This window comes from Pseudorca crassidens, chromosome 2 (genome assembly GCF_039906515.1).
Source record: "Pseudorca crassidens isolate mPseCra1 chromosome 2, mPseCra1.hap1, whole genome shotgun sequence".
NCBI lineage: Eukaryota > Metazoa > Chordata > Mammalia > Artiodactyla > Delphinidae > Pseudorca > Pseudorca crassidens.
This window is the reverse complement of record NC_090297.1, coordinates 167,209,152-167,234,732: the sequence shown is the minus strand read 5'-3', so window position 1 is coordinate 167,234,732 and position 25,581 is coordinate 167,209,152. Positions and strand designations below refer to the sequence as shown.

The 25,581-nt window shown below is 35.9% G+C and overlaps 1 protein-coding gene across 6 annotated transcripts in view; it reads left to right on the top strand.

The window, feature by feature from the left end:
• Window positions 1-25,581, top strand: part of MARK1 (microtubule affinity regulating kinase 1) — a 141,383-nt gene that overhangs the window by 84,648 nt on the left and 31,154 nt on the right. For 3 of the 6 annotated variants that reach the window (XM_067729714.1, XM_067729713.1, XM_067729712.1), the window contains exons 4-10: window positions 6,850-6,898; window positions 7,979-8,044; window positions 11,924-11,994; window positions 17,360-17,416; window positions 22,531-22,767; window positions 22,855-22,974; window positions 23,815-23,901. In XM_067729714.1, coding sequence (XP_067585815.1) covers window positions 6,850-6,898; window positions 7,979-8,044; window positions 11,924-11,994; window positions 17,360-17,416; window positions 22,531-22,767; window positions 22,855-22,974; window positions 23,815-23,901 — 687 coding nt within the window. The remainder of the gene's footprint in view (window positions 1-6,849; window positions 6,899-7,978; window positions 8,045-11,923; window positions 11,995-17,359; window positions 17,417-22,530; window positions 22,768-22,854; window positions 22,975-23,814; window positions 23,902-25,581) is intronic. The other 3 variants (XM_067729717.1, XM_067729716.1, XM_067729715.1) reach the window with 1 other exon arrangement.

The window sequence follows — 25,581 nt, the reverse complement described above, 5'->3', positions numbered from 1 at the left end:
GAAGAAGTCCTGTGACACTGATGAGTCCAAGGGCAGCATGGTGAGCAGGGCTGGTAGAGAGAGGATGATAGGTGTTCGGCCCCTGGCTGTGCTGCTTTGAGAGTAAATAGAATGGGGATTGTCTAAGCCATGTCCACTTGACTGCTTCTAAATAGAACAGATTTTTCCACCATCAAAAAAAAAAGTAATAATAGGCAGAAGGAATGGAAGAGGTAGGAAGGAACAGAGTAGTTGAGAGAAGAAATAATTAAGGCAAATATGTATTGATTAACACTAATGGAGTTTGCCTAATCCTGACCCTAAGCTCTAACCAGGAAGGACTGAACTGGAAAGTAAATACCTGTCCACAGAACTGAGGATTGTTCACTAACTTCAGTTATCTAGAACAAAGCCAAGAACCAAGGAGGAAACAATAGAGGCCTCTGAACAACTAGAACAGCTGTCACAAAGTCCAAACAGTGAAGTCCCTGCCATTTAGTCATAGAAGACCCATCTCAAGCCTTCTCTCCGCACTTAACTTCTTTAATTCAACACACAATCTTAACAAACTCTGGCCTTAATTTTCAGCTGACAGCAAAATTGAAACAGTAGTTTGAAAGGCATTAGTGAATTCAGAGCCCTCCTGCTAAATTTGGATATACTAGGAACATCATGATGTCACAGTTTAAAAATGAGAAAGGAGGGCTTCCCTGGTGGTGCAGTGGTTGAGAATCTGCCTGCTAATGCAGGGGACACGGGTTTGAGCCCTGGTCTGGGAAGATCCCACATGCTGTGGAGCAACTGGGCCCGTGAGCCACAACTACTGAGCCTGCGCATCTGGAGCCTGTGCTCCGCAACAAGAGAGGCCCCGATAGTGAGAGGCCCGCACACTGTGATGAAGAGTGGCCCCCGCTTGCCACAACTGGAGAAAGCCCTCGCACAGAAACGAAGACCCAACACAGCCCAAAAATAAATAAATAAATAAATAAATGAATGAATAAATAAATAAATTTAAAAAGGAGAAAGGAAAAATAGGACTAAAAATTAGAATCAGGAACTAAGATAGTAGTGTGGGCCTATTTAATATGTTCACAAACTTCTGTTTTCCTTACTTGTGTCTGGACATATAATACATAAAATAATTGACTTTTTTTTTTTTTTTTTACAACAGCTCTCCATCTCAGGGTAAACTTCTTATCTTGATCTAAATGTTCAGCTCTCCTTTCCCCCTCACCTCTTTCCCCCTCTCCTAAAGAAGAGCAAGCACGGATAAGGTTGGCATCCTTGCTGGTAAAGGTCTCTTCTGGGTGAAAAGACCAAATATAATATAAGGAGTTCACTGTCTCTCCCTCTTCTGCTCCCTTTGACTCAGTGGGCTAGTGCAGAAGACTTTGACATTAGTCCAGTCTCTTTCCTCTGTACAACCAACTAGAACATTAGAGTTTAGGAAGAAGTTATGGGGAGTCATGAAGAGGAAGAAACATCATAGCCCTTTACTGAATCCACGTCCTAGTACTATTCAGTTGGCCCCGATTTTCTAGATTTAGAACATTAATGACAAACCTGGCTGACAGTTCAAGTGTTTCCTTGGGAGTAAGGGTGATTGACGGGGCAGAATTCTGGCATTTCATTGTCCCGAGTCAATATACCGCTTAAAACCCCCTCACCACTTCTTCCATCGGCAGCCACTCTTCCTCTTTCCACAGCTGCTTGTCACTTTTAGCCAGCACACACTCAACTTATACACACATTCATGCCGTTGCTTGTTTTTCTAATTTTTTCTCACTCCTTGTCAAAATCTACTGAGGGATAAAATAGATAACCAACCAGGACCTACTGTAGAGCACAGGGAACTATACTCAATATCTTGTAATAACCTATAATGGAAAAGAATCTAAAAAAGAATATATGTGTATATATATATGTATGTGTGTACGTATAACTGAATCACTTTGCTGTACGCCTGAAACTAACACAACATTGTAAATCAACTATATCTCAATAAAAAAAATTTTTTTAAATGCTGAAGGAGAGGAAGCTATGGATAGAACAATGTATTCAAGACATTGAGATGTAGGAACCCGATGACTGTATATTATTATTTTAACTGGAATAAGAAAGTCCTTTCTGATGAGAAAGGGGTGGTATTTCTCTGGCTTCATCTCCAGGTAGAAGTGGAGCGGCCTTCTGTTCAGGTACGGTTTTTGTTAAGTGCCCCACTTTTCACAGGACAATTTTAACACTGTCCCCCAGCTCATCTCAGTTCTCCGTAGAACAGAAGAGCTACGTTCTAGACTCCTCCAGTCAAAGACTAAATTCACGAATTCGTACCACTCAATCAAGTAAACAAACAAAAGACAGTGTTTATAGGGGAATGCCTGAAGGATGTGTAGCTGTCCGTTCCTTTAGATTACTTATTCTCAAACATGGAGCTGCCAGTATGTTTTAATTAGTGATCAGATATGTCTCAACCAGTTTGCTCCTAAGAATAAACTACTGAACTGGCCGATAACGTCATAAAAATTAACAAGAGTAAATTCAAGATTACCCATGTGACAATTTTGTTCTCACTCTGTTGCAATTTGATGTTCTTTCTTGAGACAGAAGAGAAAGAAGGTAGAATGAAGGAGCCAGTGTGGCATACTCATGCTACAACTTAATGGGCCACACTTCCTGGAGGTACCTATGCCAGTTACAAAGTAAGGCAGAAGCCCTCTTCCACGGGGCAGTAAGGACTGGTAATCGAAAAAGTAGGTTAAAGTGAGGAATTATTAAAAATTATATAAGCATTTAACATTTAAAATGAGTACATAAATATACGTTCATCAACCAATCCTTTCATTTAGGTGCAAAGCTTTATTTATTTTCTCCTTTAAGCTTGGGTCTACTGATTGGCTTTGTTTATCTCGCACAAGTCATACCCGTAAACCGTGTTTGCTGCTATTTCTAATTGGTTTCTTATTTTAATTAATGGAGAATTTGAAGACTCCCGGGAAGTGATCTGAGAGCAGAATCCTAGATTTTCTTTTAATCTTTTACAGTCTTCTTGCCCACACCTAACAGGACAGCAGTCTCTTGAACAGCTCTTATCTAGTATTTAGAAAGTATTCAATTTGGTTTGTTTTGTTAAACAGCATACTTGTCCTTCATTGGTTTATGTAAATTGAATCTTGTTGGACAGACCTTAAGGCAACCCCAGTGATCCCTGCCTTCTGGTGTTCACACCTTTGTATGATCACTTCCCTTTGAGTGTGAGCAGGATCTGTGCCTGGTTTCTAACCAGTAGAATTAGGAAAAGGTGATGAGAGTTCACTCTCACGATCACATTATGTTATATAAGACTGTCCTGCTAGCCGACTTTCTCTAGAGATTATCCTTGCTGGCTCGATAAAGTAAACTGCTGTGTTGGAGAAGCTTACTTGGCAAGACCTGTGAGCAGTCTCTAAGAGGTCAGGGCAGCCTCCAGGAGAGCCAGCAAGAAACCAGGGTCCTCAGCCCTAGGGCTGTAAGGAAATGAATTCTGCCCACAGCCTGGGTCAGCTTGGAAGTAGGTTCTTCCCCGGTCGAGCCTCTAGGTGAGAGTGCAGCCTGGACAGCACCTTGATGGCAGCCTTGTGAGACCCCCCAGCAGAGGACCCAGTTAAGCCGTGACCACAGTGCACAGTGAATACTGACACACAGAAACAGTGAGATAATAAATGTGTGTTGTTAGAAGTTGCTGGGGTGTGGTAATTTGTTACTTAGCAATAGAAAACTAATACATTAGTTGAATGATCTATTTGCAGTAACAACTGCAACTGACAAGACATGTCTGAAATCTAAATAACCTTTGGTAAGCATGCTGCTTAACCGCGGAAGTGTAGGGGCACAGGAAGCACCTCGAACAGTGAGCATCGAGAGTGCACAAGTGTGCTCAGCAGGTTTTGCAGAGGCAATGCCGAGTGACAGTTGGTTTCATGGAGGCCAGTTACAAAGGCTTCTGTACTGTAGTGCTTGTGAATTGTGACTGTATAGTCACATCTAACAACTTAATAAATAAAATTTTAATAAGAAAGTAACACTCAATGAAGAAAACAGAGGTAGTTCATTTACATGTAAGTATAGGAGAACAAGATTGTCATTGGGGACTTTTCTATTAGAAATACATAATACTACTACTTAGCCATAAAAAGGAATGAAATAACGCCATTTGCAGCAACGTGGATGGACCTAGAGATTATCATACTTAAGTGAAGTAAGTCAGAAAGAGAAAGACAAATGCCATATGATATCACCTATACGTGGAATCTAAAAATACGGCACAAGGGAACTTATCTACGAAACAGAAACCGACTCACAGACATAGAGAACAGAATATGGATGCCAAGGGGGATGGCAGGTGTGGGGAGGGATGGAGTGGGAGTTTAGGATCAGCAGATGCAAATTATTATTTATAGAATGGATAAACAAAAAGGTCCTAGTGTATAGCACAGGGAACTATATTCAACATCCTGTGATAGACCATAATGGAAAAGAATATGAAAAATAATGTGTGTATATGTATAACTATCACTTTGCTGTACAGCAGAAATTAACACAGCATTGTAAATCAGCTATACTTTAATAAATTTTTTAAAAAGAAATACATAATAGTGATAATACTAATGAATGCAAACGAAACTTACAATAATGCTACTCGTATTAATAATAGGTCCAATAACTTTAAAATCTATATAGGACAGCAAAACCAAAATAGGGACTATCTGTATTTGTTTTTTATAATACATTCTTGGGGTGCAGGGTGGAGATTCAGGAAAAAAAGTCAATATTTTTAAACAATAAAGTTTAACATTTAAAAAAATTACTTTAGTTACAAATAGGTATATTTCTTATAAAATGATATTTTAAATGTTTAAATGGACTTTTATTACTCAGTGCTTATAAAATGGGTTTATGAAAGCCATGGAAAAATAGGAGGCAGGCATAATATTTGACTTGTTTTTCTGGAGAAAAAAATTCTGCTTATAGTAGAACCTAGGATCATCAGATTTGTGAGTTATGATTTTATAGTTATATATAAGTTTTATGTGCTCATATTATGTGTGAATTTTATCTGCTAATGTGCCATAATAAGAAAAAAAAAAGTTGAAACCAGAAGTACAGATTCTCTGAAAGTCTAAACTACAGAGTCTACCTCTGCTGTCAGCCCAAGGAATCCGTGGGCAGAGGTCAGCTGATGAGGTGCCCCCTTACTTCCTCTTTGGTTTTCTCAGGGAAGTGAGGGCCTTATTTTTAGGGAGGATGTCAGGTAAGCAGAGTGAGGAGACCCAGGTGGTGTCAGAAACCAAGATAAAAACCCTGAGTGCATTCTGAGGGGACTACCCACCAGGAATACAGGAAGACCCCACAGAGCTCTGCCCCTGCTGCCAATCGTGAGAAACGTCGGGTATTGGTGGCATCCCCTCTGTCTTGGTATAGGAGGTCCCCTCAATCCTCCCTCTGAATATTCACAGGAGTAAGATTCCACACTCCCCTCTGCTGACCTGAGGCCACCCAGCTCACACCAAGGCCCTTACCCCTCTGAGACCCCTGAGGAGGAAGTGAGGGTATGTGACTTCCAGCTCCCTCTGCCCAGGGCCTCCAGGGCTGCTCATGGGAAGGACATATTCTCTGACGTCGCTAACTAGAATCTACATGGTATTTGATGAGTATTCCATGCTTACTGCTGTCCACTGGCATCTGGTATTGTTGAGGTTTGGAAAGAGTTTGGAAAACGAATAACTGATTTAGAAATAGTCAAATGATCTGAACAGAGGTCTCATCAGAGAAAGTATATAGACGGCAGATAAGCATATAAAAAGGTGATCAACACCATACATTATTAGGAGTTGCAAATTACAACAACAGATAGGGGCTTCCCTGGTGGCGCAGTGGTTGAGAGTCTGCCTGCTAATGCGGGGGACATGGGTTCGAGCCCTGATCTGGGAAGATCCCACATGCTGTGGAGCAACTGGGCCCGTGAGCCACAACTACTGAGCCTGCGCATCTGGAGCCTGTGCTCCGCAACAAGAGAGGCTGCGATAGTGAGAGGCCCGCGCACCGTGATGAAGAGCGGCCCCCGCTTGCCACAACTAGAGAAAGCCCTCGCACAGAAACGAAGACCCAACACAGCCAAAAATAAATAAATTAAAAAAAAAAAACAAAAACAGATACCACTACACACCTGTTAGAATGGTGAAAATCCAAAACACTGACAACACCAAGTGCTGACAAGGATGTTGAACAACAGGAACTCTCATTGCTGGTGGGAATACAAAATGGTACAGCCACTTTGGAAGGTAGTTTGGTGGTTTCTTATAAAACTAAACATACTCTACTATACCATCCAGCAATCATGCTCCTTGGTATTTACCCAAGTGAATTGAAAACTTATGTCCACACAGAAACTTACACATGGTCTGTACAGCTTTATTCATAATTGCTTATAGTCTGATCAACCAATAGAGGTGATTAAAGAGTCAGGCCCCCCAAACCCCAAGGAAGGTTTTTTTTGGATAAAAATCATGTGAATGATCATTTAGTTTCATTCCCACAGTGTTTTTCTTTTATTCCTAGTAATGAGTATTCAAATAAATGTTTGTTTTACTGTATATGGTATATTCACATACACACACAAACACACATACACACAGAACCATTTGAGTTCATTAGTTAAAATTGTCCTGGGAACCAAGTCTCAGCAAAATTAGAGTTGGGACTGTGAAGTAAATCTCTTATTTGACCAGAATCCTGTAGTGTCTTATAAGCAGATAAATGTTTTCAAATAGATGTTTTGATTGGTTCTCTGCTTGAGTGTTCTTTTTTAACAAAATTGTTTGGTTGTTTTAACAGTTGTTTCGGGAAGTACGAATAATGAAGATATTGAATCACCCTAACATAGGTATGAAATTTATGTATACAATTAACGATAAAGTATTTTCCTTAATTTGAGGCTATTTGAAAGGATGCAATTTTAAGGATGTTTTATATAAAATGAGGAAAAGTGATAACCTCAGAAAGTGATACTTTGGGTAAAAATAGATTATAAAGAAGTTAACTGAAGGCTACAAATTGTAGTTTTCTACTACCTTGCTGTCTTCTGCTTGTCACTAAAATAATATATATGACTTGGAGTTAAAGCATATAAATGATTTTTGTATCTCCTTACTAAATCTCTCTAAATAGAGATTGCATGCCATTTAGGTATTTATAAAAAATAATTCCAGATATTTTGATAATAGGCACTTGGGCTTGATCATAGTTATAAGCAAAATAACTAGTTTGAATTTTAGAGAAAATAGAGTTGATTTCAGTTTTAGTGAATTTACTTCCATAAGTTCTGTTTTTCCCCCATATTTACAAATAAGTTTATTGATTACATGTATTATACAAAATCATTGGATTGTAAGAAGTAAAAAGTAATTCTTCTTTTAATCTGTTTATTTTTGAATCGTGTTTCTTGCACATTAAAAAATCTTATGTTTATTAGAGACACTCATGCAGTTACTTGTGGTGTATAATTTCAACTATTTGTCAATACATAAGTCTCATAATTTAGTATTTTTTTAACCAGAAACTTAAAATATCACATAATTATAAAATTTTTTGTTTCTGTACCAAAGATTATTTAACATTTTTTGATAGGCTCATTATAATAATAGTGTCTTTTTAAGCTTTAATTAAAATTTTATTACTTTGATTTTAAGATTTTCTTTTTTTATTACCTTATTCTAATTAGAAAAGGAATGATTTTTTTAATCCCAGAAATTTAACTCTCTTTTGACCCAGCAGTTGGTTCCAAATCACTTCACAGTAAATAGTTTTCTTCCATAGTCGTAATAACCCTTGAGAAAATTTTAAACTGTAATTAATAATTTTTAGTAAATACTCAAATTTTCCTTTAGTGTTACCTTAAAGTTTCTTAAAGCATATTCAATATGTGCTCACAACCACAGAGTTATATCTCTAATTTCTTTTTCAGTAAAATTGTTTGAAGTTATTGAAACAGAGAAGACCCTCTATTTAGTCATGGAATACGCGAGTGGAGGTAAGGATGGAAGGGAATGAAAAGTTATCTTTGATGAGACATATAGAATTATTAATACCAGTCATTAACATTCATGTCTTTTTTGATGTTAATGAATTTGTAGTTTCGTAAAATGCCTTTAAATGGTATCTTAAGGAAAATTCAGTGTTTAGTTTCAAGACCTATTGATCCTACATTTAAAAGTAGGATTTTGGCTTATTTAAAAATTACTTAGGGACATTTTTCAAAACTCTAAATTTGCATTGTTATCTATGAATATTTCAATTCTTATCTAAATAATATAATATATAATAATATTAGTAGTAGTAGAAGCTCTTGGCTATTAACAGGAAATCTCAAATTCAGAATGTATGTAATAAAGTTTAGAGTAAAAGCATGTTCTAGGTCACATGTTTATTTCACTGATTGTTCATATATGACAGATTCTCCATATACATACATTTTCAAGAAATCCATAAAATGTTTCAATTTAAACAAGTATTTATATATTTTATAAGTTAGGAGACTGAGTTGATAGGGAAATAGTAAGATACATTTCTAGTAGAATATAATATTGGGCTGGCCAAAATTTCGTTCAGGTTCTTCGGGAAGATGTTATGAAAATCCCGAATGAACTTTTTGGCCAACCCAATATATATTCTGACTATATAGTGTTCAAAATAGGAATGATTTTTAAACACTGATATATAATAGAAAATCATTTTCATATACTTTCCCTCAAATGAGAGATATATTGGCTCAGATTCACTGTTCTTTTAGGCATAAAACTTAACTTTCTCAGAAACAGGTTTAAAATTTATGGAATTAAATCATTTAATAAGTAAAATGAGGATACTTGAAGGTTTTAAGGGCTCAGAGAATTTAAGCAATTGAAGAAGAGAGAGGACAGCAGAAATTATTTAAACCACTTTGGCTAATCACCTTTTTTCGCTAATCGATTGAAAAACTTAGTGTTGAATTTAGTTTTGAGTTCTTTTAGCTAATAACGTGTATAGATTTTTGTGATGATTCAGATTTTCTGTAACGAGAATAAAGATGATTTATTTTAATCTATAGCATCTAGGCTATGTATTTTTATACCCTCTCTTAGATTTCTAAAAAATTTTACTACAAATATTAAACGGATTTTAATTGCTTTTTCAGTTTTTTATGTAGATTGAAAGTTTTAAAAGGTTTAGTTTTTTGCATAGCTTTTTTTCATCATGAAGATATTTCATTGTAGGTTTTTTACTTAACCTGGAAACCTACATCATTCATGTTTTTTATTATTATAGGATTTTAAGAAATATTAATACAGCCATGCAAATTTGCATAAAATGTTAATCTATAATAAAATTAATGAACCTACAAATACCACATAATGAAACTTTCTCTACTTTTCTATCCTGTAGTTAGATCTATGTATCAATTCATCATTGTTGAAACCCTGAGTGTTTATCCAGTTAGACTTTTTTTTTTTAAGCGATCTAAAGTCTAGAGAGTGGGGCTAAACATGTTTTGATATGAGAAATTACAGACAGCTAAAGATCTGTGGGCATTGTTCTATTTTTATGAAGGTCTGCCACAAGGCTGTGTTAATGTGCACACTGCTTTAACGATTAATGGTAAGTGCAGTCAACTCTTTATTGGTGCTGATGAAGGGGAGCAATGGCTGGAGTAATAGACAGCGCGTAGGGTCCTCACTGCTCTCCTTCAGTAGCACTGGGAGGGGCAGAAGGGTGTAGTGTAGTGTAGAGAGGTGTGTACTGGAGCTCAGCCAGTGGCCCCTTATTCAGTTCTGATTCCTAGGGATAGGTGTTCTTTGAGTCTTGCCAGTCAGTGATCCTGTAACAAACCATCTTGGTTCTGTAGCAGTAAATCTAGAATCATCCTCTTGCCTTTTTAATCTATAAATGGCAAGGTGACTCTAGAGAATAAAACACTTAATATTTTTCCTCTGAAATTTCTAGATATTTTAGGATTGAATCTGACATGCACACGAGAATCCTAGCATGAACAAGGGTTGAGTCAGACAACTGCCTCTTTGCCAGAAGTACATCTATTGATTCTGGTTCACTAATGGGGCAAAAGATCTTCAGTGATTAGAAGGGCAGGGAACTCCTTTATGATTTTGAACCATGTTTCGTTCAAAGGAGCCTATTAAAAGTAGGCGTCAGGACTACTTTGGAATAGTGTGTTTATACCTTCTTTTGCTCATGCAGACATTTATTAAATGTTTACTGTGTACTGAGTGGTATTCTAGGTGCTAGGAACACATGGGTGAGCAAAGACAAGGTCCCTTCCCTCAAAAAGATTACAAAAGATTACGTTCTAGTTGGGGAAGCAAATCATAAACAAATAATATATAATCAGTAAAGGACTGAATCACGTAAACATCCAGGGGATGTGAGCGTTCCAGGCAGAACTTAAGAGTAGTCCAAATTTTTGAACTCCTGCCATATATCTTTCCCCGCCTAAACTCACATATCTAGAATTAACTGCTATGATGGGTCAACTAGAGCATCTGTTCATTTCTCTGTTTTCATCATCCCATTTAATCATTTAAGTATGCTTGATATAATATGCTAACGTTGTAGATTTATTAGTTTCATCTGACACACATCATTACATATTTGATTTTTAATATTTTACTTATGTCCTAGGATTGATATTGCATATATGTATATGTAATATATCTGTATACCTAGATACAAATATATAATTTATTGAGTGCTTACTATATGCCAGTCTCACTGTGCTAATAAGCACGTGCATTATTTCATTTAATCCTCACAACACCCATGTGAAATAGGTAATAGGGAGAAACAGGCTCTAAACGAAGTTAAGAAATCTTCCTAATGTCTCCCAATAGCTACTTAGGGCTAAATAAGGATTCATACTAAAATTGGTCTGATTCTAAAACCTGAGTTTTTAAGCACTTTGCTGTACCTTACAAGAGCTCTTTAAGCCACTTTATGAGTTTTTAATATACATGTATATATCTATGTGGTACAAATTATAAGGATATAAAAATTTTATCCCTTACACTGAGATATTTTATTTTTGATAATGTAACTAAACGTTAGTTGGTTTATTATTATTATTGATTGGAGAAAAATGAAAAAAACATACAGACATGTAAAGTAAAAGATCTATTAGAACATTTTTACGGTTTCTAGTATCTTTAAATTATTTCAACAAATATGTATTGTCTATCCACTTTGTGTTCTGTCATGCGGATGGGGATACAGGTAAAGTATGGGTATGATGACAGCATTCAAGGAGTTTGCAGCTCATCTGGGGTAATAGGAGATGCACACAAGGATGATTTCATTCTGTATAATAAGTAGTTAAATACCAATGCAGATGAAATGAGAACGGTGAGAATGAGTGTAATCAGTGTAGGAAGGAAAAGAAAGAAATCAGTGTGGATGGAGGTAGAGAGATGGAATTTGACCAAGTCTCTATGACTAGTGGACTTCAAGAGAGTGAGCCAACATAATATGACTTCTGTTATTTTATTTGAAATGTAGGCCCCAAATACAAAGCCAAATGTAATTTTTGATTGCCCATGCTGTGGCTTCCCTTTATTAGAATGGATAATAAAGAGTTGACTGTATTTTTACATAATACTTGAAAGCAGAAAGTAAGTTTTCTTATGTTTTTTATGACTTTTTATTAAAAGAGTTTTGTTGAATCATAAGCCGCTACCCATATTCAATTTTACATGTATTTTTTTCCTTTTTTCCTATTCATGTAATAGTTGTGATTTATGTAGAACTATCAGAAAAGTGTGGGCCAAAAGCTTCTTTAACAACAAGGCAAAAACTTGACATTGCATATATTGTTAACTGAAAAATCTATGTATATTTTACTGCCTGCTTTACCTTTCTGATTCAGGTGAAGTATTTGATTACTTAGTTGCCCATGGAAGAATGAAAGAAAAAGAGGCCCGTGCAAAATTTAGGCAGGTATGGAAAGTAGTTTTCAACTTTGTTTTGCTGATATTTTTAGTGATGTACAATGGACAGTATCACAGACTGGAATTCAGAGTACATGGTACTTTCAAAAGAAAAATTCCTGCTTTCTTACACTTTTTAAGAATGGAAAACTGAAAAAGAAATTTGTTCTTCCTGAATTTAAATTTAAAATAGTTGCCATTGGTTATTTCTAGTTCATCATAAATAGTAAAATGTTTATAGGTGAGATTCTTATTAATAACTCTTTGAGAGTCTTGGAAATACAGACTAGAGTGAGATAGAAAGTAAATACTTAAACCTTTATCCAGTAATTATTATCAAGTATTATTAGTTTTATTTGTACAGTATAAATGTGTACTGTTTAAAGAGGTTTTTGTATTTTTTAAATAATTAAAGATGTCTTAGTTTTGGAACTCATATTTTGTAGACTTAAAGACTATGATCAATTTTATTTAGTCAAGTAGGGAAGGAACCTTGCCAGTGTGAAGAATATGGTAAGATATTGATATTTCCAGGTCAACTTGAATATGATTTGTTACAGAAATGATAAAATAAGAAAAAGCAATTTAAGTTCATCTAAGATTTTGTTTTTAATGTTTAGGAATGAAGTATTTAAGATTATCATACTTTATAAATTACTGTAGAAATGATAATTAATAAATTGTAAATTGTCCACAAAATTTACTGAAGTAAAGTTTCAACAGACAACTTACTATATCCCAAACTTTACCTAAGTGAATTTAAAATATTTGTTCAAAAATAGTTCAGGGCTTCCCTGGTGGTGCAGTGGTTGAGAGTCCGCCTGCCGATGCAGGGGACGCAGGTTCGTGCCCCGGTCCGGGAAGATCCCACATGCCGCGGAGTGGCTGGGCCAGTGAGCCATGGCCACTGAGCGTGAGCATCCGGAGCCTGTGCTCCGCAACGGGAGAGGCCACAACAGTGAGAGGCCCGTGTACCGCAAAAAAAAAAAAAAAAAGTTCAGTATCTCTTCTGTAAACATTATTCTACAGTTAAAGGGATCCTGTAATCAATAAGGTTAGGAAACACAGACTACTGATGTGAAATCTTCCTCTGTGAGATTTGACATATATGTTAACGTATAAACAATTGGAGAAGTCCTGAAGAAGATGGGAGGAAAAAAACCTGTTCAACTTTTTTTTTTTTTGACGTAGCATTCTGCATATCAATCGTGGAGTGAGTTTATTTTGTGAAACCTCTATTATTAATATGTCACAGAATCACTATTTGGAACAATATACATGAATACTTTAGACCAAAGATAAACATAGCCCTTATATTTAGGATAGATTCCTAGGAGCATTTGACTTAAAATAGCTGAATCTAAAGACAACTGGTAATGAGGAAGCAGCATCGAGAAACTGAATGGTATTCAGCTACATATTGTTAAATTCTTTTCTACTGTGGAGTGGAAGTCCATGCTTACTTAAGTGAAGAGCTACAATCATCACTTTAAATATCATCGTTCTTTCCATCTCAGTCACGCTAGTTTTAGTAGCCTATTAGGAAGAAAATTCCAATTGACATGAAATAGTTCCATTGGGATTTTAATATATATTTCAAGGACTGTCACTACTCACTCTTATTGTTTTTAGTCAGTTGGTTTTATTTATTTATTAAAAACATACTGTGGTCAGAAATTGTACTAGGGTACTATGTGGAATTAGAGAAGGTGCTGTTTTAAAGAGCTTACTCATCTCTACTGATGGGTGGGAGCAGGATAGCAGGCTGGGACACAGATATTTTTCATAAAGATCCAAATAATTACTGATTGGCTCTTTTTTAAAATAAAGTCTGGATTACTTTGAAATCAAATCAGAGATTGAGTGTTAAATGAATGCTATTTAAAATGTAAAACAGTGGCAATTTTAAAAATAATTATCTATTTATTATAAATATTAAACATATTAACTATCTGTATGTGTTCCCCCCAAATTAAATAGGTAACCAACTCACAGTTTTAAAAACTAGGGACACACACACAATTTTATAGTTATTTGGCAAAAAGTTATATTTGTTTTTCAGTTTATTTTTGCTAAGTTCATTTTTCTTTATAGGTGTAATTAAAACTCGAATAAATGTGTATTTACTTTTATTTTTATTTGCTCTGTATTTCATAAAATTACTTTGAAAACATTACCAGTGAAAGGGAATGTACTGTATTAGTAAGGATATGTCCTTGACCCTACCATTAAATATAGCAGAGACACTAGGACAGTTCAAGACCAATTTAGCAGTCATTGCCCATACAATGCCGCTGCCTTCCTTAAGATTTGAGGGCCTGCAAGAGAAATCATAATATTGACTCAACCCTTCCAGTATCAAGGCTACTACTTAAAGCTTGGGAATTCCTGACCCACGTATAAATAATTGCAAAGCATCCTCCCCCCACAGTTGCACCTCATGGCAAAACATTGACATGTCTGGTCTTAGGGTCAGTGCAGGACTGATGGTCAATCATGTTTTCAAGATCCATAACAAAAGGATTGTAGGGAAGTTTCTGCATCCTATTTGTGGAGGTGCAGAATGTTTTGAGGTGGGAGGGTCTGGCCATAGAATAATGCAGTAAAACTTGGGCTTGTGCATGGGGGTTCTTGCAGCGAGCGAGTCAGAAGCCAGAGCTGCTTTTATGGCAGAAATTGTACCCTGCTAGATAAGTGTGATGATATTATAAATTATCTTTCCCTTCTTAAGTCTTTAAGGTTCAGGAGATTTTTATTCCAGAAGTGCCTATAGAACTGCTTTCACAGAAACTATCTTGTCTAATGTGAAATGCATGTTTGGTAACCAAATCATTATCTGTAGCATGCCTTCTTCACAGTATCAAGAGAAGGGGACTTGAAAAAGATAATATCATTATCAGCAAAGTTCTGTCATCTATGATGCAAAAATAGCGTTATAGTATGAACATCCTATAGCCTATATAGTATGTTCAATAAGATGTATTAATATTTACATATAAATGTATGTCTCTTAATTGGTAAAAATTGGATATTAGAATTTTGAAGCATATTGCTTAAGAAAACTAATACTACATGTATTCATTGTAGGATTCTGCTGTATTTGGAGGACTCACACCTCAAATTGATTATAATCATTCACAATTGTTTTGCTCAAACACAGTCATGGTTCTGTAGTACCTGCTTAGTTTGGAATTCAGAGACTTTTACCAACTTGTCTATCAGGATTTAACTCCCAGTATTACCATTTTCCCACCTACTTTTCAAATACATTGTGTTGCCTCAACATCAGTGCAGGGCTTCCCTGGTGGCTCAGTGGTTGAGAATCCGCCTGCCAATGCAGGGAACACAGGTTCGAGCCCTGGTCCGGGAAGATCCCACATGCCGTGGAGCAATTAAACCTGTGTTCCACAACTACTGAGCCCATATGCCACAACTACTGAAGCCTGCACGCCTAGAGCCCGTGCTCCGCAACAAGAGAAGCCACCGCAATGAGAAGCCTGCGCACCGCAACGAAGAGTAGCCCCCATGCTCGCCACAACCAGAGAAAGCCCACATGCAGCAATGAAGACCCAATGCAGCCAAAAATTAAAAAAAAAAATCAGTGCATTTTACCACCTTACCTCCTACGTCCCCATCCCCAAACATCCACATTTTAAAATTTTACTATCCTTCATGGAGGGCTTAGATCAATTATCACCTAGTAACTGAGATTATTCTTTATCTTTTATGATTCCCTCACTTCTTTGTACCTCTGCTTCTATGATTCTACTTTGTAGTATGTATAGTTACTCATAAACATGTTTCTTCCTCCTAATCAGACTGTAAGCTCCTGAAAGGCAGCATGCATGTAGGGTGCATGAACACATTTTTGTATTCCCCTAGCAACCAGCACATTTTCTTGCACATAGCAGGCACTCAATAAACTGACTGTTGAATCAAAATGAATTTAATTGAATTACATCTTACTCACTGTGTGTTGATTTTGTTTTGAATTCATGTCTTCTCTGTCTTTGAACCATTATAATATACATTAAAATAATTTTATAATATTGAAATATCAGTTTCACTTTTACTACTTTGAAGTTTTTTTTTCTAACCAGTATCCTATTAGCATGGTCATACTTCACATCACCTTTACACTTTCAAAAATTTTATTTCTGGGGCTTCCCTGGTGGCGCAGCGGTTGAGAGTCCACCTGCCGATGCAGGGGACGCAGATTCGTGCCCCGGTCCCGGAAGAGCCCACATGCCGCGGAGCGGCTAGGCCCGTGAGCCATGGCCGCTGAGCCTGCACGTCCGGAGCCTGTGCTCCGCAGCCGGAGAGGCCACAGCGGTGAGAGGCCCATGTACCGCAAAAAAAAAAAAAAAAAAAAAAAAAAAAAATTTCATTTCTGTTCCCATTTGTTAATGCCTAACCAATATTCAACATTCAAACTGTGTTTACGTTTAACTGAATCCACAGAATTGAATGTTCTGCTGTGCATTAAAATGGCCCTCCTATACATCAGATATACTTACATGTACAAAGTAACTCTTAGTTCATTGCTATCAGATTGTTTCCTTTTCTGTATTTTATGTAATAAAGCGTATAACTATCATAGAATTGCTTATAACCTATTTCTCATTGGTATCCTTGGCCCTTAAACCATTGGGTGCTTTCCTGTTTAGCACTTATCCCCAAAGAGCCCTATGTAATGGTTAAAAATTAAGATGGTGTACAAAATCTAGTTACAAGGGTAGAACGCTTTGCCCAGCTGAATTAGTGGCAAGTTTAAGATTAGATTTCATTTTTACCTCTTTTCTTTTGATAATTAGGCTTCCTTTAAAGGCTCAAAAATGTTTCCTTTGCTTTATACTATATGAAGAGACAAAAACAAGGTATTGCTAAACCCTGTTGATAAATTCTTAGTCAGTTGACCTCCCTGAAGAAACATGCCTTGAACACATTTAATATAATTCCTAAAATACAGTTTTGCATTTTGAACTTGAGCCAGCTATCTTGGAATGCTGATTCATGTGTGCCAGAATTCTTATTTCAACAGTGGGATAAACCATTTGACCAAAACTACAAAGTGTATACATTGTATCATGTGAACAGAAATATAACAACCCATAAAAAAGTCTTCATGGACTCTGACAAATATTTTAGTGTATTTTAGCAAGAGAATACTACTTTTGCACGTTGTCCACATTTAAAAGTGAAAATTTCATAACTTTAATACGTATGGTTTTCTGAAATAAAGGAACAGTGAAATTGCTAAACGTAACTTTAAAATCCAAGTTAGTAATTTCTCTAAATTGGAATGATAATTGGGGAAAAATTGAGATGTTTTTACCATAATAATTTTGAATCTTTTATCCAAATATTTATTTCAGATTGTATCTGCTGTACAGTATTGTCATCAAAAGTGCATTGTTCACCGTGATCTTAAGGTAAGTGATTGGTTTTATTACAAAAATTTCTTAATTATTAACAGATATGTGATACTACTAGAGATGTCTTTTTGATTGCCTAATTGTGCCAGGCACTGTATAAGGAAATTAGTTTTTATTTAATTCTCACAGGAACTTTTTATAAAAGGTAGTATTTTCTTTCTTTTTTTTTAAATTGAAGTATAGTTGGTTTACAGTATGTTAGTTGCAGGTATACAGTGAAGTGTTTCAGTTATATATATATATTTCAGGTTATTTTCCATTATAGGTTATTACAAGGTATTGAATATAGTTCCCTGTGCCATACAGTAAATCCTTGTTGCTTATCTATTTTATGTAAAGTAGTATGTATCTATTAATCCCATACTCCTAATTTATTCCTCCCCTGCTTCCTTTCCCCTTTGGTAACCATAAGTTTGTTTTCTATGTCTGTGAGTCTGTTTCTGTTTTGTATATAGATTCATTTGTATTATTTTTTAGATTGCACGTATAAATGATATTATGTAATATTTCTCTTTTTCTTTCTGACTTCACTTAGTATGATATTCTCTAGTCCATCCATGTTGCTGTAAATGGCATTATTTCATTCTTTTTTATGGCTGAGTAATATTCCATTGTGTGTATATACATACACACACACCACATCTTCTTAAGCCAGTCGTCTGTTGATAGGCACATGGTTTGTTTCCATGTCATAGCTATTGTAAATAGTGCTGTTATGAACATTGGGGTGCATGTATCTTTTTGAATTGAGTTTTTGTCTTTTCCAGATATATGACCAGGAGTGGGATTGTTGGATCATATGGTAGCTCTATTTTTAGTTTTTTAAGGAATTTCCATATTCTTCTCCACAGTGGCTGCACCAACTTACATTCCCACCAACGGTGCGCAAGGGTTCCCTTTTCTCCACACCCTTTCCAGCATTTAATATTTGTATACTTTTTGATGATAGCCATTCTGACCCATGTGAGGTGATACCTCATTGTGGTTTTGACTTGCATTTCTCTAATAATTAGTGATGTTGAGCATCTTTTCATGTGCCTGTTGGCCATCTGTATGTCTTCTTTGGAGAGATGACTATTTAGGTCTTCTGCCCATTTTTTTGTTTGATTTTTTTTGATATTGAATTGTATGAGCTGTTTGTGTATTTTGAATATTAACCTCTTGTTGGTCATATCATTTGCAAGTATTTTCTCCTATTCCTTTGGTTGTCTTTTCATTTTGTTGATGGTTTCCTTTGCTGCGCAAAAACTTTATAAAGTTTGATTAGGTGCCATTTGTTTATTTTTTTCTTTTATTTCTTTTGCCTTGAGGAATGAACTTAACCAGGAGGTGAAAGACCTATACGCTGAAAACTATAAAACATTGATAAAGGAAATTGAAGATGATTCAAAGAAATGGAAAGATATCACATGCTTTTGGATTGGAAGAATTAATATTGTTAAAATGGCCACACTACCCAAAGCAATCTACAAATTTCATGTAATCCCTATCAAAATACCCATGACATTTTTCACAGAACTAGAACAAATAATCCTAAAATTTATATGGAACCACAAAAGTCCTAGAATTGCCAAAGCAATCCTGAGGATAAAGAACAAAGCTGGAGGCGTAACCCTCCCAGACTTCAGACAGTACTACAAAGCTACAGTAATCAAACAGTATTGGTGTAAAAACAGACAGATCAGTGGAACAGAATAGAGAGCCCAGGGAATTCCCTGGTGGTCCAGTGGTTAGGACTCGGCGCCTTCACTGCCAAGGGCCCGGGTTCGATCCCTGGCTGGGGAACTAAGATCCCACAAGCTGCGTGCGTGGCCAAAAAAAAAAGAATAGAGAGCCCAGAAATAAACCCACATGTCTTCGATCAGTTAATCTATGACAAAGACAAAGGAGGCAAGAATATACAGTGGAGAAAAGACAGTCTCTTTAGCAAGTGGTGTTGGGAAAGCTTGACAGCTGCATGTAAATCAATGAAATTAGACCACTCCCTCACACCCTCACAAAAATAAACTCAAAATGGTTTAAAGACCTAAATATAAGGCATAAAACTCCTAGAAGAGAACATAGGCAAAACATGCTCTGACATAAATCATAGGAATGTCTTCTTTTTTTTTTTTTTTTAATAAATTTATTTACTTATTTATTTTTGGCTACATTGGGTCTTCCTTGCTGCACGCAGGCTTTCTTTAGTTGCGTCGAGTGGGGCTACTCTTCGTTTTGGTGCGTGGGCTTCTCATTGCGGTGGCTTCTCTTGTTGTGGAGCGCAGGCTCTAGGTGCGTGGCCTCCAGTAATTGTGGCATGCAGGCTCAGTAGTTGTGGCACACGGGCTTAGTTGCTCCACGGCATGTGGGATCATCCCAGACCAGGGCTCAAACCCATGTCCCGTGCATTGGCAAGTGGATTCTTAACCACTGCGCCGCCAGGGAAGCCCAGGAATGTTTTCTTAAAAGGCAGTATTTTTACTGAGGAAATGAAGAAAATGTGGATGAGAAGTTATCTAGCATTAAAGACTAGAGGATTTGATTGCATTAATTAGCTTCTTTTAATAACATAAATGAGGAACTTTGTCCCTAATTAAAAATGCCCGAGGCCGCATTCCATCAGAAGCAGGGTCAGGGCACAAATCCAGATTTGTCTGATGTAAGAGCCAGTGCTCATCCTCACATTAAAGTTCAAAGAAATCAGGAAAGTTTTAAATGTTTTTATGAATCTTGAATGCATATGATTAGTATAAACTAGCATACTTTGGAATAAGAAATGTGTGATAGTCAGGAAATGTTTGTGGCAGTGAACATGGGAGCCATGTTTCATTTCATGGGGAAATGAAATCGGATGTCTGTTTAGGTGTTTTGCCTATTTTTTAATCTGGTTGTTCGTTGTTTTGTTATTGAGTTACATGAGTTCCTTACATATTTTGAATATTAACCTCTTATCAGATATGTGGTTTGCTAGTATTTTCTCCCATTCTATAGGTTGTCTTTTCATTTTGTTGATGGTTTCCTTTGCTGTACAGAAGCTTTTTAGTTTGATGTAGTCTTACTTGTTTAATTTTGCTTTGGTTGCCTGAGCTTTTGATGTCTAATCCAAAAAGTTAATAATACTGTATTGAATACTGGAAGTTTGCTAAGAGGGATTTCAGGTGTTCCCATCACACTTAACAAAAAAAAGGTAACTGTGAGGAAGTATGTAGCTTGACTTAAGTAATCATTTCACTGTTTGTGTGTATATCAAATTATCATGTGTTATACCTTAAATATACATAATTTTTATTTAAAAAAATAAAATAATTTAAAAAAAGAAAGAATGGTTGGGGCCAAATGGATTTTTTTCTTTTTGAACGAAGGTAGAAGATTCCTTGTCTAAGAAAGTTTTCTTTTTTTTTTCCTTTTTCTCTGTTTTTCCAAAGTTAACTTGCATGTTCCATACCTAGGAGGTCTTTTTTTTTCCAACTTCTTTTCCCATTGCCTCTGTCAATTACTAGCACTAGTTTGTGTTATATTTGAATACATTGTCCTAAACAGTTGTTGAAAGTCTCATCCTGTATTTTGACTCCATTGTTCTGAGCTTACAGATTTTCTCCTGCTCCAAATATTTCTATTTCTGTTTCCTCCCTCAGCTATTTTAAGGGAAATCACTGCTTCAAAGAAAGAGAAAGAAGAGGGCTATTTATTTCCCTGCCTGTGTGTTTGACTCCTAGTTTGTCATCTCATTTCTTATACGGAAAATATCTGCAAAAATTCATGTTCATTACCCAGGAGTTTCCTGTATGCTCTTGGGAGGAAACCTCAAAACCCTCTCCTTCTCTCCTCTTCTGAGGCAGCCTTGGGTACTTTGCTATCCATCCAGACATCTTTAGAGAGACTGGGAAAAGTCTAGTTTGCTCCAAGACAGCCTCAGAAATTTACAGTGACCAGGCCCTTACATCAGAACATCAGAGTGACCTGGTTTTGTCGCACAGTCCATAATGTTAAGATCTAATATAAATCTCCCAAATCTGTGTGCTGTCATAATATTTATGTAATAAGTGATACCACATTTTTTGCATATTTTTGGGTGTTAGATGTGTATTTTCTGAAACAAGATGAAAACAAATATCCCAAGGTAGTATTCCTTAAAAAAGGAAAGGGAGGAAGTAGGCGAGGGAAGAGCCATATGATGGGCAAAGTGCTTGGGTCTGCTGACTGTTGGACCCTCCAGTGGTATAAACTGTAGAGAACTCTGATTTTCATTTTAGTCAAATTTTACTCCTTTTTGTAACCTGATAAAACACATCTACAAACTAAGCTATAACTTCATTAGTCTGTCAGTTGTAACAGAGTTTGAAACAAAACATGTGCAAAAGCAAATCCTTTATTGAATTGCTTGCATTTATAAAAGGTATATTTAAATTTTTTCATTGAATGATTCTGATTTAGGAAGATTTTAGAAAACCGGCATTTTAAAACATGGGAGAAATCACTTCTTTCTACCATAATAAACCCCTAGAAGAGAATCTAGTTTTAGAAAAGCAAAAGGAGGCTTAAAACAGATAAGATCCAATGGAGGCTGTGTTGTGTTGTTTTCTTTTACTGAGAAAAGAACTTTGTTGAGGATGCATTTTGCAAGAAAGGACAAGGAATCAATTCAGTAGTCATAGAACCCCTGACTGGGAGTTAGTTTAAATATATGCTTGAGGCTTGCATTAACCAGTGATACTCTATTAAACAGCATATTTGGGTAAACTTGTGGGAAGCCCAAGATGGATTAGTGTTATGTTGACTTACATTCTTTAGAATAGGTCATATTAAGGTGCAATTCCAGGATGTTTCTTACCATGAGGAAAAAAATTAGGTTTAAAATGACCTATGGAAGAAAATGGTTTTTAAGTAACCTTTCTTAAACAGTTACATATATGCATATAAATGGAGCCTTCCTATATAGTGTTAAAATTCAGTTTTATATAAATGTAATTCTGAGAAGTTACACATTGAAGTACTCTACTGGGCTCCTCAATTTGATGTTACACTTAAAAATGAGAGACAAGAAATAGAAGTTTGAGATCTGAAACAATTATAATGAACGTTTTATTTTATGTAGGCTCTTTACATTGTCCTTTTTATTATTTTCCTCTTAGGCTGAAAACCTTCTCCTTGATGCTGATATGAATATTAAAATTGCTGACTTTGGTTTTAGTAATGAATTTACAGTCGGGAGCAAGTTGGACACATTTTGTGGAAGCCCGCCTTACGCTGCCCCTGAGCTTTTCCAAGGGAAGAAGTACGACGGGCCTGAAGTGGACGTGTGGAGTCTCGGCGTCATTCTCTACACATTAGTCAGTGGCTCCTTGCCTTTTGACGGCCAGAATTTAAAGGTATCAGCTAAATTTGATATTAATGTTCTATCCCCAAGCACAGTGATTTCATAAGCCAGTGATACGTGCTTTCTTTTGCTTTGTAAGGAACTGCGGGAGCGAGTCTTACGAGGGAAGTACCGTATTCCCTTCTATATGTCCACTGACTGTGAAAACCTCCTGAAGAAATTATTAGTGCTGAATCCAATCAAGAGAGGCAGCTTGGAAGTAAGTAATTTTTTCGACTCCATATTTAAAGTCTAACAATTAAAATATTCAAGGAACTACAGAGCATTATTTCAATAATTTTTCCCCACGTTTTTTAAGGAAAATTGCCAAACCATCTCATTTGCCTTTTATTTAGATCTAGAGAAAGTCACGTGATGCTTTCACTACTCAAAGGTTGTGCAGTAGGTTTGGCTAAAGACTCTTATTTCTTCTTTGTCCTGCAGTGAAGTCTTAAATGAAAACAACATCAAAATAGGGATAAAATTGACTTAGTTGAAGAAGAAGGAAAACCTAGTCTCTGTCACAAATTGCTTGGTCCAGTATAGAAACCTTGTATTTAGTAAGTACAGATATTTCAAGGGTAAAAGAAGATAGTGAAATTTGAATCCAGTGAATACTTCATGGCTGTATCTGATAGTAAAAAATTTAATAGAACCTCTCAACATCAGTACAGAAAGTTTGCAAATATTTAAGTAGAACATATTGGAAACGGGTATTTCATTTCTTACCACACTGTTGTGTTGCCTACATACATTCAACATATGTGAGGTTATTTATAATAACAGACGCTGTTAAAAAAGTACTAAGTATGTTACAGCCAGTAACATCAGAGGTTCACATAACCAAAATGTCTAATCTTTTTTCCTTGTGACACTACAGTCAGAACAACTTATTAAGCATTTTTCCCATCTGTTTTTAAAAATATTTTAGCCTGTACTAAGATAATTTCAGAGATTCAGCATGTATTGTTCACTAGGATTCTTTGTCTTCATTTATTTGCCTTAATAGATAGGGTAGAAAATTCAGAGAATTAACCTCATTTAAACTGTACTTTTTTAGTGTAGCAATGGGGGCCTTCTGGCACGGACTCCATGCTGGTTAGGAGGCAGCCTTATAGTGAGCCATCCCTGTGTACAGAGCTCTCAGGTTAGTTTGGGCTTTGTAATTGTATTACCACAGTACTTTTCACTAAAAGATACAATATGATGTTTCGATGGAAGTTAAGGGATGGTGACTTCCATTGGGAAATTATTTTAAATGTTTTATATCAGTAGATCAATTATCAGATATTTTTTACTGAATTGTTTGTTTAAATGTGATTAGTTACTTCCTATGATTTTTGTGGGTTTTTTTCTTTGGGGGTCAAAGGATATGTTGTAATGTTTTAAAAGAGAAATCTGTGCAGTAAAAAAGCCCACTTTCATATTACCGCTCTTCTAAACTTACTTTCAACCATTATAATGGAAAATTGTGTGAAATAGTTATAATTGTTGACACTCATACAAGTTCTAAAATTTTATAGGAACATAAGCCTCCCTTGATCCTGCTTTATGACCCATTTTTATCATTGGAGCCAAGTTTACTTGAATGTCACTTAACAAAATGTCCAGAGTTGAGGCATCAGCTCAGCTAATGAGAGGAACAAAAAGACCATAAAGAACAAAAATTATCTGGGGGGAGTAGATTTTACAAATCTCTATGGACGATTGATAAGATGTGCTTCGAGTCTTAACTGTGATTAATTTACAGTGGCCAAATATTTAAGTCTTTCATCCTTTGCATTAAAATATGAAGGATTAAAGTATGAATTCTCTGACTTGAATGTAAAAGCAAGTTATTATTACGAAAACATTTGCTCATCAGAAGCTCAACTTGATGTATTTGAATATAGTCTGGAACTTCCTGTTCCACCTTGTCAAAATTAAGTCTTCCAGCCATGGAACCATGAGTCTACGTTGGAAATATTATCGTAATATTGCAGATATCACCATACAAAGGCTGGTCTGCTTCACAATTCCCAGAAATGGTTTTCCAGAGAAACCTGACACCATTGGAAAAAAAAAATAAAGATTTCTTTATACCAAATCTTAAGAAACTCCCCTTGAAATAACAATGATGTCGAAAATTATATTAGTCTTCACTTTTATTTTCATACCTACTTTATTATCAACTTTACAACCAAAAAATCCATAAAGTATAAAAAGCAGCTATTTTCAAAACACCAGTCTTCAGTGTGTAAACATAAATTTTTATTCAGTAATAATGTTTTCATGTCATGTTGCATTCTTTTTTTTAAACTTAAATGTTTTTAGTATGTCCTCTTTGCTTTATCATGAGAGTGACCGCCTTCTCTGTCAGTAGCTATGTTGTTCTCCTTGGATTATGTATCAAAGTTTATTTAACTATTCTCTGCTTGTTCCACATGTGAGTTGTTCTCATCGTTTTTGCTAAAAATAATATGATGTACTTTTTCCCTTTGGGATGTATGCTTGGATAAATTCTCCAGACAGTAATTACTCGGTCAAAGGGTATAAACAGTCTGCTAGGTCCTGTGTATCATTGCCAAAAGATTGTGTGTTAACTAAGGCATTTGAAGGTACATATTCTGCACAGCTTGTTTCAGTATTGGATAAAAATAGTTTCTAGTATTTGATGCCTTTATGGTAGTAATACAGTTTGTCATAATCGCTTTAATTTGTATTTCTTTCATTAGAGATAATGCTCAATATTTTTAATGAATAGGTTAAGTGTCCTTCTTCATATGTAAGCTTTCTGTGTCCCTAAACTACTTGTCTAAAGGAGTCTGGTTAATCAGCTTCATAGACT